Below are 16,382 nucleotides of genomic sequence, written 5' to 3'. Positions count from 1 at the left end.
GATTTTTGCTCACCGTTCTTGTGATAATTTTGACCCCACGGGGTGAGATCTTGCGTGGAGCCCCAGATCGAGGGAGATTATCAGTGGTCTTGTATGTCTTCCATTTTCTAATAATTGCTCCCACAGCTGATTTCTTCACACCAAGCTGCTTACCTATTGCAGATTCAGTCTTCCCAGCCTGGTGCAGGTCTATAATTTTGTTTCTGGTGTCCTTTGACAGCTCTTTGGTCTTGGCCATAGTGGAGTTTGGAGTGTGACTGTTTGAGGTTGTGGACAGGTGTCTTTTATACTGATAACGAGTTCAAACAGGTGCCATTAATACAGGTAACGAGTGGAGGACAGAGGAGCCTCTTAAAGAAGAAGTTACAGGTCTGTGAGAGCCAGAAATCTTGCTTGTTTGTAGGTGACCAAATACTTATTTTACTGAGGAATTTACCAATTAATTCATTAAAAATCCTACAATGTGATTTCCTGGATTCTTTCCCCCATTCTGTCTCTCATAGTTGAAGTGTACCTATGATGAAAATTACAGGCCTCTCTCATCTTTTTAAGTGGGGGAACTTGCACAATTGGTGGCTGACTAAATACTTTTTTGCCCCACTGTAATTCGATAGGTTACATTGTTGATACATTCTATAAAAATACCCATGGTCAATGACTGACTTACCATCTGTTTTCATCTTGAAAAATCCAACAATAGTGGATTTTTTTTTTTTTTTTTTGGAAGTCATCTTCCAGGCAGTTCTGAATGTTGTTCTTCTTTTGGCAATTGGCAAAATTTTGAATGTGCACTGTGTAGCGCTCAATTATGTCGTGTGTCCCCCCCCCCCCCCCCCCCCCCCCATCACCGTTTCCTGCGCGTTTTCCCCCTTCTGTCTTTGGACGCTGCAAGTCAAGTTACGATCTGTTTCAGTCAGTTGTTTTCTATTAATCTCTTACTTTTTTCGAGGCTCAAAATGCCCAGGGCTATAACCCTGAGTATAAAAAAAAAAAACGACGCCACTGGTTAGAGATATTGAAGCTCCCAAATGGAGACTTGAAATTTTGTACATTTCCTATAAAGAATTGCATCTTCCTTCTGGGCGGCATGGTGGTGTAGTGGTTAGCACTGTTGCCTCACAGTAAGAAGGTCCTGGGTTCAAGCTCAGTGGCCGGCAAGGGGCTTTCTGTGCGGAGTTTGCATGTTCTCCCCGTGTCTGTGTGGGTTTCCTCTGGGTGCTCCGGTTTCCCCCACAGTCCAAAGACATGCAGGTTAGGTTAACTGGTGACTCTAAATTGTCCATAGGTGTGAATATGTGTGTGTGTGTGTGTGTGTGTGTGAATGGTTGAGAGGAGAAAACCTCTATAATAATCCAGCAGAAGGCAACGGGAAACCACTACTGTAATGTTCCCTAGACACTTTGATGGCTGAAGCCGTCAGAGCAGCCACATCACTGTAGTGATATGGATCTTCCTTCTGGAAGTTTTTATGCAAATCTGAGGTGGTCAGGTGGGATGTTTTTCTTAAATTTGATGAATGATGTATTAAATACATTTTGAGAAACCTAAATTGTGGCTATAATATATAAGAATCTAATCTCATGGCCTATAAAGGTACATAGTATTACTTTCTCTTTTCTGATACCAATACTGATGATGAAACCTCAGCCGATATCAATACTCATCCGATAGTTCGTTAAGAACTATGAAGCTGTAATTCTTTTTAAACTCGAATCTTTCAGTTAAAATTTCACACCAAAATCAGTAACACTGTAAATATAGTAAAGTATAAATATAATATAAAATGATTCAAATAAAAGAAAAAACAGTCAAATATATTTATATGTAAATATTTCCAGTTCTAAAGATAAATGTCTTTTCCAAATCCAACTTCAATCTTTTGTTTGTTTGTTACAGCATCCAATATCTGTTTCTCTGATATGCAGTCCACCCGTTTGTTTGTTTTGTTTGTTTGTTGCTGGTGTGCTGGGTTTCAAATCAAAGTCATCTTACCAAAATATACCTGAGCAACACTGTAGGGGGTTTTATCACTTTTTCTGCTTGTAGGAGGAATTTGTAGAAGGGTCTTTTTGGTCTCATGCTATAGCCATATACAGTATTAAGCCACTGTTGCGCCTTTTCCACCAAAGCAGTTCCAGGGCTGGTTCGGGGCCAGTGCTTAGTTTGGAACCGGGTTTTCTGTTTCCACTGACGAACTGGTTCTGGGGCCAGAAAAAAACAGTTCCAGGCTAGCACCAGCTCTCTGCTGGGCCAGAGGAAAGAACCGCTTACGTCAGCGGGGGGGCGGAGTTGTTAAGAACAATAACAAGACCGCGAAAGATCGCCATTTTTAAGCGACGAGAAGCAGCAGCTGTACAAACGCGAAGTCATCCATTATTGTTGTTGTTGCTGCTGCTTCTTCCGCGTTGTTGCTTTTGCTTCGATATTCACGCCAAGGTTTATGCAAACGTAGCGACGTAACTGACGTATACAGCGACGTAATGACGTGGCTTCCCTTAGCACCGCGAGCTATGGAAAAGCAAACTGGTTCTCAGCTGGCTCGCAAGTTGAACGAGTTGTGAACCAGCACCAGCACTGGCTCCGAACCAGCCCTGGAACTGATTTGGTGGAAAAGGGGTATATGTGATCTCAGGCCTTTAAAAGCTAACTAAAGCGCATTGATGTGTTACGGCGTTCTCTAGAATACGTGGGCATCTATTTGTTGAGACATTGCTGCATTTCTCTATAAAACTTTCCATAGATTATATCCAGTCTGAATTCACCATCATGCATATTCAGCTCTTATAATTTTTTTTTTTTTTTTTTTTTTAAGTTTCTACACTGTAATGAATTACAGTTTAACTTTCGCAGATGGTTATAACAGTTTGGCTTCCTTTTTCCTTTGTTATATTTTTCTTGAATCCTCTTATACCATGTGATGACGTTTGGGGTGTCTGTTTGCAGTAATATTGAGGCTTATTGAATTCGCAGGGGTTAAAATGTTGTTAAGATACCATTAGATACCAGCAGTGCTTGCACAGTTCTTGTTAGACATTATCCAGTTTCTCCTGGAATCTAATATACCACGTTTTGGCTTTAAAGTTAGTAAAATACATTTCCCTGACCAGGTGGATATCACGGGTCTGTGTAAATAAAGCAAAGGGATATTTGTTTTACACAGATAGATGACACCATTCATCAAGCATGTTGCTTCAAGTACTTTCTCTTGGGCACTGCACATGAAGAAAGCCAGACACTGCTGCACTACTCTACACTTCCATTATAGTCATTTCTTTGTTTTGGGTTTTATGTCCCCTGGCTAAAGATGGCTAAAGTGGGTTGGATTGTGATTGCCTGAGTGATTGCAGCACTCTATAAGTCAGATGGCTTATACAGATGAGCACAACAAAGGGACACAGACTTCAGCCAGTGCATCAGCTTCTCATTCTGCTCTATGGCAAGAGGATCCAATAGGAAACGAGTTTTCCAAAGACAGCGGAGATTCCAGACATGCAGATCGTTATGGCGCAGCCCACTCTAATTGAATGACTGTCCATCACTTTACTTATTCGCTTGTGCTGCACCGCAGTCGAGCCCTGGGCAATTGAGAGATTGCTTATTTGGCAGACCTGTCAATGTCCTTTTTTTTTGGTTCCCTTCTGTGACTTGATGGATAGACGGGCACTCAGAGATGTAGTTATATTATGCTAAATATTGGCCTGTCAGTCCAGGTTTTTTTCCCATTAGAAATTAAGGGACATTATTGAAGAGAGGTCATTATCGCTTGTACAAAATTTCTTATTGAGAAAAGGTTGGTTTCAGGGTGCATGGGTGGTCTTTTAGGACTATACTTATTATTTAAGTCAGCTTGATGTTTTCTAAAATTAGCTGGATCAGAATGCTATTAGGGTGGCACTATGGTGCAACGTGTAGCATTGCAGCCTCAACAGCTTAATGTCTGTCAGGTTTTCCAGTTTCCTCCCACCTCCACGTGCCAGTAGAGGGATTGACAACTCTAAATTGCCTGTGTGTGTGTCCTGCGATTCACTAGCATCCTGCCCTCATGCTAAGTGTTTCCTGGGATAAGTTCTGGTCCAATACGTTCTTAATCAGACTAAAGTGATCACTAAAGATGAACGAATAAATGAGTGAAAGAAGGGTATTATAGGAATCTTTAATATTTATAAAAAATATTACCGTTTTGATAAAACTTGGAGTCTGCTGAATACAGTAAATGATTTATAATCCTGAGATCACAGAGGCTGTATTTAATTTATACGTATTTAAAGGAGATACGCAGAGCCTTTATTTTTAAATACATTTCTGAGTGGATAGTCTCTCCATCCTTGACTCTTGTATGCTGCATAAATGGGAATAAAAAATATATATATTTTTGAGAGTTAAAATCAACCGCAAAGTTGGCATTCGAGCTGCCCCGCTGAGCCAGCCAGCCAGCCCTGAGTGCGTGACGTCACAGCAGGAACCGGTTTTAAGGCCGAGGTCTTCATTCACTTCTTCCAAGGGCGAGATGGCAGCAATATCCAGTTTAGAAATAAGACGGCTGCTTCACTCATTCACTTTTCTTCATACTGTGTAGTCTGCCATTACTGCTCGACTCAGGCAATTACTAAAACCCAGGACTGAACGGGATGTCACTGGTTTTAGCAACAACTGCAGGGAGGTCACTGCCCAAGCGATATGTCCCGTTCCGTTCCATCCCGGGTTTTAGCAGCAACCCTGCGCTCACTCCTGGAGGACTGGTGCAACTGAACTCACTTTCCTTTAAAAATAAATAAATAATTTCCTTTTCTTGTAGTGTTTTTTTTTTTTTAAATTGTTGGTATTGCACCCTCTTTCAATACGGGCTTATAGCCAATGCTCCTCAACAGATCAGAGGTTTCGTACGAGTCTTCAGTAAAATGCGCAGAGCAGAGGAGAGACCACTTCATAGGCGCCCAATGTGTCCGTGAACGTCTCGCAAAACGCGTCCAAATCTTTGTAGTTTGAACATTCTTGGGCCATGAACGTAACATAAATCCAGCTTCTGTCATGTTGCTGCACCGGCCAAAAACACATCTACGTGGCATGGCGATAAATTAGCTCAAAATGGAGGATCAGAGTTGCAGTCAGCTCCGATAGACTTCCTGCTGTGACTATACGGACGTCAAGGTCATTCACTGAGACCACTACCTATATGAATCACTTTAATCGTAAAAATTACTATATTAGATTTATTGTTAACACTTGAAACTATTCCTGTGCCTTTCTTGAGGTCTCAAGGCATTTATAAACGAAAGTGAGGCCATGGCTCTGCGTATATGCTTTAAGCAATGATTTGTTTTCATACATCAGCAGCTATCTTGCACTAAAGACAGTTTGGCTCCTGAGCCATGTGCTTAAATGAATTTTATAAAGAAACAATACCATGCAGGATTTTTTTTTTCTCATTGAAGGACTTTTAATCCATTTGATTTCCTTTTGCCATTTTTTAAATTTCCTGTTTTATTCATTTATTTTCTCTTTTATTCTTTGTATGCATTTTCAGTATGGTGGCAGAAGTAATAAATGCTAGTGCATGATTAGCTGGACAACTGTGCTGTTCTAACTACAGAAACCGCATTAGAAGACTTTAACCCTGGTTACTTCAGACCTTTTTAAAGTGGACCAGTAGCTCCCTAATGGCTTTTAAGGGAAGGCGGTTGTGTTCCTCTGGCTGTCGTTCTTTGTGGAGTGTTACACAAGTGCACCGATTAGCCTGAGGACAGCAGCCCAATGATTATTGTCTTGACTGGGGGGGAAGTGTGCTCCCTGAGCAAGCAGCATTAGGATTGGTCACGTGTGTGAGGGTATGAGACACTGTGTGGACCTCCTGTGCTAAGATTGCCTCTAAATCAGGATGGTCAGCAGAACTGATCTTGTGTCTCTCATGTGTCACTTTTTTTCTCTCTCCTCCTTACACTTGTTCTATTTGAGGTTTTTTTTGTTTGTTTTTAAGAGCTTGTTTTGTCTCTCTTGCTTGCAGATTGTTTGAGGGATCTGCTCATCGGAAGATTGAAAAACTCAGAACTCTTCTTTGCTATTTCCGAAGAGTCACCACTGAAAGTAAGCCCTGGCATTCAGACTTTAAGTAAATTATCTGTACGTTTTCACATTATTGCGGCTTACACTTACATGTTTATTGTTTCACCTTCAGAGCCCACTGGCCTTGTGACATTTACAAGACAAAGCCTGAAGAGTTTTCCTAAATGGGAAAGGTACTTTTCAAATATCAATACAAATGTAGTATGTGGTGTAAAATGAGTGTTTTGACCTATGATTTTTTTTCAAGCGAACCAGTTTAAGAGCCTCACTCGTATCTTGTGCTATCCACTCTGAGAGATCATGCCTTCAAACCCACTGCTCGCTTGATAAATGAAGCGTGGCACTGTGTAGACTCCCAGGCCATTTGCTTCCCCAGGCAATGCAGCCTGGAAGCTGAGTGAAGGAGCAGGAAGTAAAAATCTACTTTACATCAGGTTGATCTGCCTGTCGTTTTAGCTTATTAAAATCTCAGACCACTGAAATGCCTGTGCTTGGAACGATATCAAAGCCTGGGCTGCAGTCTTGCAGCTTTCATTAGTAATTAAACTGGAGTAAATATTTCTTTCTTTCTTAGTTTTTCACAAAAAATATTGACCATTTCCAGCCCTCTCTTTGTATCATAATTTACTGAAATGTGTTTTATATACGATATACTCAGTATTTAACTTAATGAATCTTACTTACAATGTGTACGTAGTTGCCTTATTTACTGTACATAGATTTTAAAAAAGTGGAGATGCCAGTGCAAATTTTCCACCGGCTTAATGAATGGTATTAGTTTAAAATTTCATAGTGTTGCAAGATTTTTTGAAATAAGAATTGATATTAAGTTCACCTGTGAAGGTTAAGAACATTTAAGGACACGTTCTTATTTGCAGTGGTTTCCTGGTAAGCAGAGAAATATAAAGTGGAATTAAAAGGGGAAGAAATAAGTTATAATGATACCAAATACAAAAACAACATCACAAGATTGAGAACACAGCTTTATAAAGATTTTACAAAAGTGCTTACTTGGAGAGAAAATGTATTTAATAGAATTCTGGAAAACAAGCAGAATAGGGATGAATTTGTCCAGTTTCAATTTTGTTTCATGGGATTTTTATCCCCCGCCCACAGGGTCCGTCCGGCTGTCCGTCCGGTCACGTTTTCGTTTCCGTGCCATATCTTTAAAACTACTGAAGACATCTTCATGAAACTTTGTATACTTATCAAGCAACATGTGAAATGGTGCCTTTTGCTATTTTGGATTTTTTTTTTTTTTTTTTAAGTATTTTTCAAATTTTTACATAAATAGGTTTTGACTTAGTTTCTAAGAGCAATGTTTGTTTCTGGAGCATGTATCCAAAACTATCCATGATGCGTATTTGAAACTTGGTATACATGTTAACAAGGTGATGTAGATGTACCTTTTCATACTAAGAAATTTGAGAAATTTTAATTTTTCATTTTTTCCATGGAAACAATTTCAGACAAATGCCGCTTTTCCACTACAAACGCGGCTGAGCCGTGCCGTGCCGAGTCGAGCTGAGTCGGGCTGAGCGGGGCTGTTGGAGTTGCATTTCGACTACAACCGCGCTGAACCATGCTGGCTGGAAGTGGGTGGACACATTGGGTGGAGTTAGCGAAAGTGGGTGGACGTCATGTGATGTCGTTAAGCAGCGCAAACAGTGACATCAGTGACAGTGGCGGAACAAGTCAGAGCCGGGCCGGGGGCGGGGCAAATGACCGGACCCTTTATTAAAGCTTATCATAACATCATTTTAGGCTACAAAATGTCCGCAACTGCGGTGTTTACCAATTTCAACACTACCGGGTGCAACTATGTTATTTAGTACATCAAGTCCTTCAAACGAACATGTAACTCAGAAACAAAAAACATTAGGATACTGTACATGGCTCATAATAAAACATCAATAGCCTATACTGCGCACATTATTTGAAGGGCATACGAATGAGCGCTCAGAGGTTGCAACGGTGACAGGAAGAGTCAGAAATAAAAGGAGGGCGGTGCAAACCTCACTGAATGCACTGTGTTTACCAATTTCAACACTACGGGGTGCAACTATGTTATTTTGTACATTAAGTCCTTCAAACGAACATGTAACTCAGAAACAAAAAAACATTCGGCGACATACTGTACATGGCTCATAATAAAACATCAATAGCCTACTGCGCGCATTATTTGAAGGGCATACGGCGAGCCTTGCGCTCCGCGAACTCGTCCACGATGCTCTGTATGTCACTGATTCAGTGAGCTTTTAAGCAGTAGTCTCACGACCCGAATAGTAAACAATAAACATGGAGGACATGGAGTCGTTAGTGTTGCTGGTCTTGGTGCTGTGGCTTGACAACGCCAACAGATACTGGCAAGAGCGTATAGATGAGGCGAGGCGCATAAGGCTTCAGAAATTCTCGTAATTCGTAATTCTTCTTCTTCCGGGTTTGCGGTGTTTACAGATCCCAGCGCGCTCGCGGGGCGTGTGTGGGCATGTGAGGACACTCCTCCTCACCAATCAGTGCACAGGGGAGTGTCTGCTCACGCCCCCAGCCTCAGTCAGCACGGTTTGGCTCGCTTCAGCCCTACTCCAAAACGGTGCGAGTTTTAGGGGCTAAGCAGGGCTGAAACGAGCTGAGTCGTGCTGGTTTTTGGTAGTCGAAACGCGAGCCGTGTCGGGCTGAAGTGAGCTGAAGCGAGCTGAAGTGAGCTGAAAAAGGGTAGTGGAAAAGGGCCATTAGTCTCTCAGGTTAGTCTTGGGGGTAGGTTTTGTTTCCGGAGCAGAACTTGAAAAACTAGGAGTGGTATGGTCTTGAAAGTTGGTATATGTGTTGATTTAAGTAATGTATATGTGCCTTTTGATACTAAGAAATGTGAGAAATTTTAATTTTTAGCTCACCTGGACCAATGGTCCGGTGGGCTTGTGCCATGGGCTGCTGAGGTCAGTTGGTTTAAATGTGACAAATAATATCTTGAAACTTGGTATATAGTTGGTATATAGGGTGGGGATATAGATGACTCTGTCGTCTTGTTGTTTTTGAAAGTATTCCAGTGCTTTGCAGCAGCAGTCTGAAATGATGACAAACTGAAAGAGGTATTGGATTTTGGGAACTTGAAATTGAACATGAACAGAGGACCTTGTGTTATGCCTAATAGTACCAAATGCCGTAAGTAAGGAGCGAAGTGACCTAAGAAGAGTCTTGTAAAGTGAACTAATGGATATTATGGCAGATATATGTAGAGAAGGCCATTTGAGTGCAGAGTAAATTGCAGTAATGTGTTTTGAAAGGGGTGTTTGCGGCAAACCATAGAGCAGAGTGATAAATAGGGTCAAGGTTTTGTAGGGCATTGTTGCATGTAGCTTCTTCATTTGTGGTGGTCTTGATGGGTACTGTATCCTTTTCCACTCTTGTCCTAAAAAAACATGATGTTTGCTTTCAGGTGTTTTTTGAAAATTGATAATCAATGTAAAAGCATGCTGGAGAAAGCTGTCATGGAGTGCTGTTAATATGGAGGAACTAATATATATGGGAATGTTAATATTATATAATAATTGAGTAAATTAATAAATATAAAGAACAATGTGGGGCTTGTACAACCCCGATTCCAAAAAAGTTGGGACAAAGTACAAATTGTAAATAAAAACGGAATGCAATAATTTACAAATCTCAAAAACTGATATTGTATTCACAATAGAACATAGACAAGATATCAAATGTCGAAAGTGAAACATTTTGAAATTTCATGCCAAATATTGGCTCATTTTAAATTTCATGACAGCAACACGTCTCAAAAAAGTTGGGACAGGGGCAATAAGAGGCTGGAAAAGTTAAAGGTACAAAAAAGGAACAGCTGGAGGACCAAATTGCAACTCATTAGGTCAATTGGCAATAGGTCATTAACATGACTGGATATAAAAAGAGCATCTTGGAGTGGCAGCGGCTCTCAGAAATAAAGATGGGAAGAGGATCACCAATCCCCCCAATTCTGCGCCGACAAATAGTGGAGCAGTATCAGAAAGGAGTTCGACAGTGTAAAATTGCAAAGAGTTTGAACATATCATCATCTACAGTGCATAATATCATCCAAAGATTCAGAGAATCTGGAAGAATCTCTGTGCGTAAGGGTCAAGGCCGGAAAACCATACTGGGTGCCCGTGATCTTCGGGCCCTTAGACGGCACTGCATCACATACAGGCATGCTTCTGCATTGGAAATCACAAAATGGGCTCAGGAATATTTCCAGAGAACATTATCTGTGAACACAATTCACCGTGCCATCCGCCATTGCCAGCTAAAACTCTATAGTTCAAAGAAGAAGCCGTATCTAAACATGATCCAGAAGCGCAGACGTCTTCTCTGGGCCAAGGCTCATTTAAAATGGACTGTGGCAAAGTGGAAAACTGTTCTGTGGCCAGACGAATCAAAATTTGAAGTTCTTTATGGAAATCAGGGACACCGTGTCATTCGGACTAAAGAGGAGAAGGACGACCCAAGTTATCAGCGCTCAGTTCAGAAGCCTGCATCTCTGATGGTATGGGGTTGCATTAGTGTGTGTGGCATGGGCAGCTTACACATCTGGAAAGACACCTTTAATGCTGAAAGGTATATCCAGGTTCTAGAGCAACATATGCTCCCATCCAGACGACGTCTCTTTTAGGGAAGACCTTGCATTTTCCAACATGACATTGCCAAACCACATACTGCATCAATTACAGCATCATGGCTGCGTAGAAGAAGGGTCCGGGTACTGAACTGGCCAGCCTGCAGTCCAGATCTTTCACCCATAGAAAACATTTGGCGCATCATAAAACGGAAGATACGACAAAAAAAGACCTAAGACAGTTGAGCAACTAGAATCCTACATTAGACAAGAATGGGTTAACATTCCTATCCCTAAACTTGAGCAACTTGTCTCCTCAGTCCCCAGACGTTTACAGACTGTTGTAAAGAGAAAAGGGGATGTCTCACAGTGGTAAACATGGCCTTGTCCCAACTTTTTTGAGATGTGTTGTTGTCATGAAATTTAAAATCACCTAATTTTTCTCTTTAAATGATACATTTTCTCAGTTTAAACATTTGATATGTCATCTATGTTCTATTCTGAATAAAATATGGAATTCTGAAACTTCCACATCATTGCATTCCATTTTTATTTACAATTTGTACTTTGTCCCAACTTTTTTGGAATCGGGGTTGTAATAAACTCTCGAAGGACACCTTTAGTAACCAAAAGAGTGCAAGTTGGGTGGGTGAGATAATTTCATGTGATGTACTATTTGAGAAAATTCATATGTTACTGATGACGTAGCTCCTCTCTTTAAACCGGACAAACTATTTAACTGAGCAGTTTAGATTAGTGTGCAAACTGCCGATCAGTTTATCTTTTGCTTAACAACAAAAGTTAAAACACGGGGACTTTAAGGGCTGAGTCAATAGTACAAGATACCCAGCATTTCCATTACAATGCTGCTACTGAGACCAAGAACAACTTCCACATGATGATATTAAAACAGATTTAAACAAATGCTCAACTCCTCTACACTCCTCTCCAAATATTCAATGCAGATCTGTCATCTTTTAACAGTTTGGGTAGCCAGATGATTGGGGTGCTTTGCATCTATGACACTGTGTTCTTGTAATTCTCTTTCCTCTCAGTTTGGCTACCAGTCTCACACGACTTCATATCACTTGCGAGGGGACTATTGAAGATCAGGGATATGGAATGCTGCAGGTGAGCACATTAGTGCATACATACACTCACCGGCCACTTTAATAGGAACTTGTTCTTGATTTTAAGATTCCTGTTCTTGGCTGGCAGGAGTTGAACCCAATGTGGTGTTCTACTGTTGCATGCTGAGATGGTTTTTCTGCTCACCATGGTTGTAAAGAGTTGCTATGAGTTATATATTCTTCCTGGCAGCTTGGACCAATCTGGCCATTTTCTTCTGACCTCTCTTATCAAGACATTTTCTACCCACAGAACTGTCACTCACGCAATTTTTTTTTTTTTGGGGGGGTGGGGTGTTTTTCGCACCATTCTGTGTAAGCTCGAGGTGTGTGTGTGTGTGTGTGTGTGTGTGTGTGTGTGTGTGTGTGTGTGTGAACCCTAGAAGATCAGCAGTTTCTAAAATACTCAAACCAGTCCATCTGGCACCAACACCCATGCCACAGTGAAACTCACAGAGATCACAATTTTTCCCATTCTGCTGTTTGAAGTGGAAAAGTAGCTGAAGCGCTTGATTTTGTATCCGCATGATTTTATGCATTGTGTTGCTGTCAAGGGATCGGCTGATTAGATAACTGCATAAAACAGCAGGTGTATGGGTGTTCCTAATAAAGTGGCCAGTGAGTGTAGGTTATGCTTAATTTATTTGTCAAGCTTCATGAATGTTTTCTAGCAACTTGTGTATAAGTTTATTCGACTGTCCCAATAACTGCCATTACACAAATTTTTCCTGTTTATTTATTTAGTTTCCTCAATGCAAGGAAACATGCCGAAGCTATTCTCTGACCACAGCCCACAGATGGGATTGTTAAAGATCAAGTCAGAAATGTTGGAATATTAATGTAATATTTTATAACTGTTATTCAGTTTGGCCTCAACAGGAATGCAGTTCCTTTTTAGACTTGATCTTCATTTTGTCCATCTGTATTTAAATCACACTGAAGAAGATTACTATAGTAAACAACATGGGTGTAAAAAGGTTTATGGCTTTTAATAAAAAGGGATTTATTGCTAATATAAAGATTCATATACCTACTCTGTAGATAATTCTTGTTAACATGTGTATATTATAATCCTAAAACAAAAATGCCTCAACAACATTAATGCCCCTTACATCTCATCTCATTATCTCTAGCCGCTTTATCCTTCTACAGGGTCGCAGGCAAGCTGGAGCCTATCCCAGCTGACTATGGGCGAAAGGCGGGGTACACCCTGGACAAGTCGCCAGGTCATCACAGGGCTGACACATAGACACAGACAACCATTCACACTCACATTCACACCTACGCTCAATTTAGAGTCACCAGTTAACCTAACCTGCATGTCTTTGGACTGTGGGGGGAAACCGGAGCACCCAGAGGAAACCCACGCGGACACGGGGAGAACATGCAAACTCCACACAGAAAGGCCCTCGCCGGCCCCGGGGCTCGAACACAGGACCTTCTTGCTGTGAGGCGACAGCGCTAACCACTACACCACCGTGCCGCCCTGCTCCTTACATAAATGGCAAAATTGTGGTCTGACATCGGCTACATTGCCATTACCAAGCAACTCAAATCTTTTTTTTTTTTTTTTGTCTTAATGTGTCATGGATCTGAAATGTGGATACAGAAATCCAGTCTTTTCAAATTGGAAAAGACAACAATGGTAGGAGAGCTACAGCTGTTAAAATAGTCAGTGGAAGGATGTGGAAGTTCAAGATGTGCTTGTTATTTGAGAAAATGAATCCATTCAAGCTGAACTGGAAGGAACCTACTGCAATTGAGTAATGTTCAAAACAATTTTCCAAAGTAACGGCAAAGCACGGCCACAAACAAACATGGCTACAGTGGCAAAGAAAAATAAAGTATGCTAAGTTGTGACGTCGTTTGTTGTTGGTGACGTGGATGACTCGTGCAAAAATGTATCAGCATGCGCATATGTGCTGTTTCGGAGTACAGATACGTTCAGATTAGTTAGATAAAGGTATAATTATGAATATGAACCGTCAACATGGGCAAATCCGATCTGAGCAAAAAATTGGAATTGAACAATGAGGCTTGTAATGTGAATGTGGTTTTGTGACAAGCTGTATTAGTGTTTCATTTGAAAGGGAATTTAAAGTCTAAACGTGAAAATGGACAGGTTCCTGCTACTGAAGTCAACTCTTTGCTGCTGTGTTTTTCTAGTGCTGTTTAATTGCAGCTGATGCGTTTTCTGCAGTTTTGTATTGGCACATGATCTCAGAGTTGATGTTCTCTAGCCTTGCCCCCACTTTGGGCTTTAGTGTCTTGACATCACTGCAGCCAGAGTGTCTACCTTTGTCATGCCAGCTCACCCGGCCTCCCCTCTCCTCTGTCATATGCTGACAGCTAATGCCCACACATGAGCAACCCTGAGAGGTCCCCCTGGGTGTGTCTGAGGTCCTGCAAACGGGATTGATATATGGGCATTTCTGGAAGCTTGGGAAGGGCTGACAGTATGCCAGTAGTGCTGAAAAGAGCTTCAGCGTCCTGACCCTAAGCTGAGTCACCTGATCAGTGACGACAGCCAGCAGCACGGCCCTCTCCTTTCACTCCACTGCAAAATGACTTCCCACTGTAGCAGACTCCAGGAACCTCAGACTAGATTTAGTTCCGTACCAAAATTTTGGGTTCAGTACGGTACGTGGTATGGTAGAAAGGTAAGGGTACTAGTTTGGTAACAATGTAATAAACAAACAAATATTCATACAAACTGATGAAAGTAATAAACATCATAAGTTGCATTATTTCAGCACTGCATTAAATGAGTGACTTCCTGCTTCTGTGTGTCTGTGGGTGACAGGTGTAGAGAGGAGGATTTATCAGTAGGCTAATTTTACAAACATCTGATAAAGGTTATTTTGATAGCCTCGTGATTATTACCTCCGCCAAGGAGGTTATGTTTTGGTAGCGTTGGTTTGTTGGTTTGTCTGTTAGCAACATTATGGTAAAGTAATGAACGGATTGCTCTGAAATTTTTTCCAGAGGTGTGACTGGGCACAAGTAACAATCCATTAAATTTTGGCGGTGATCCGGATCACCTTCTGGATCCCGGATTTTTTTAAAGGATTAATTTTTTCCCCATTGAAATGAATGGGCGCGCAACGCAAAAAACAGATTTTTCCCGCTGTAGGCCAAACCGTAAGGTGTAAAGTCATGAAACATGGTACACTGATAGAGGAGTGGACCCTGACTGATTTTCATCAAGTTTCCTGTTGGTACAGTGGTGCTTGAAAGTTTGTGAACCCTTTAGAATTTTCTATATTTCTGCATAAATATGACCTAAAACAACATCAGATTTTCACACAAGTCCTATAAGTAGATAACGAGAACCCAGTTAAACAAATCAGACAAAAACATGATACTTGGTCATTTATTTATTGAGGAAAATGATCCAATATTATATATCTGTGAATGGCAAAAGTATGTGAACCTTTGCTTTCAGTATCTGGCGTGACCCCCTTGTGCAGCAATAACTGCAGCTAAATATTTCCGGTAACTGTTGATCAGTCCTGCACACCGGCTTGGAGGAATTTTAGCCCATTCCTCCGTACAGAACAGTTTCAACTCTGGGATGTTGGTGGGTTTCCTCACATGAACGGCTCACTTCAGGTCCTTCCACAACATTTCCATTGGATTAAGGTCAGGACTTTGACTTGGCCATTCCAAAACATTAACTTTATTCTTCTTTAACCATTCTTTGGTAGAACGACTTGTGTGCTTAGGGTCGTTGTCTTGCTGCATGACCCACCTTCTCTTGAGATTCAGTTCATGGATAGATGTCCTGACATTTTCCTTTAGAATTCGCTGGTATAATTCAGAATTCATTGTTCCATCAATGATGGCAAGCCGTCCTGGCCCAGATGCAGCAAAACAGGCCCAAACCATGATACTACCACCACCATGTTTCACAGATGGGATAGGGTTCTTATGCTGGAATGCAGCGTTTTCCTTTCTCCAAACGTAACGTTTCTCATTTAAACCAAAAAGTTATATTTTGGTCTCATCCATCCACAAAACATTTTTCCAATAGCCCTCTGGCTTGTCCACGTGATCTTTAGCAAACTGCAGATGAGCATCAATGTTCTTTTTGGAGAGCAGTGGCTTTCTCCTTGCAACCCTGCCATGCACACCATTATTGTTCAGTGTTTTCCTGATGGTGGACTCATGAACATTAATATTAGCGAATGTGAGAGAGGCCTTCAGTTGCTTAGAAGTTACCCTGGGGTCCTTTGTGACCTCGCCAACTGTTACACGCCTTGCTCTTGGAGTGATCTTTGTTGGCCGACCACTCCTGGGGAGGGTAACGATGATCTTGAATTTCCTCCATTTGTACACAATCTGTCTGACTGTGGATTGGTGGAGTCCAAACTCTTTAGAGATGGTTTTGTAACCTTTTCCAGCCTGATGAGCATCAACAACGCTTTTTCTGAGGTCCTCAGAAATCTCCTTTTGTTCTTGCCATGATACACTTCCACAAACGTGTTGTGAAGATCAGACTTTGATAGATCCCTGTTCTTTAAATAAAACAGGGTGCCCACTCACACCTGATTGTCATCCCATTGATTTGAAAACTAATTTCTCTAATTTCACCTTCA

General features: G+C 41.2%; 1 protein-coding gene across 1 annotated transcript in view; it reads left to right on the top strand.

The window, feature by feature from the left end:
- parga (poly (ADP-ribose) glycohydrolase a) overlaps positions 1-16,382 on the top strand; it is a 75,106-nt gene that overhangs the window by 30,972 nt on the left and 27,752 nt on the right. The window contains exons 10-12 of the mRNA XM_060925985.1: positions 6,002-6,081; positions 6,173-6,233; positions 11,713-11,788. Coding sequence (XP_060781968.1) covers positions 6,002-6,081; positions 6,173-6,233; positions 11,713-11,788 — 217 coding nt within the window. The remainder of the gene's footprint in view (positions 1-6,001; positions 6,082-6,172; positions 6,234-11,712; positions 11,789-16,382) is intronic.

Source organism: Neoarius graeffei, chromosome 7, assembly GCF_027579695.1.
Source record: "Neoarius graeffei isolate fNeoGra1 chromosome 7, fNeoGra1.pri, whole genome shotgun sequence".
Classification (NCBI taxonomy): Eukaryota; Metazoa; Chordata; class Actinopteri; order Siluriformes; family Ariidae; genus Neoarius; species Neoarius graeffei.
The sequence above is the reverse complement of the archived record's forward strand: the minus strand, read 5'-3'. Positions and strand labels throughout refer to the sequence as shown.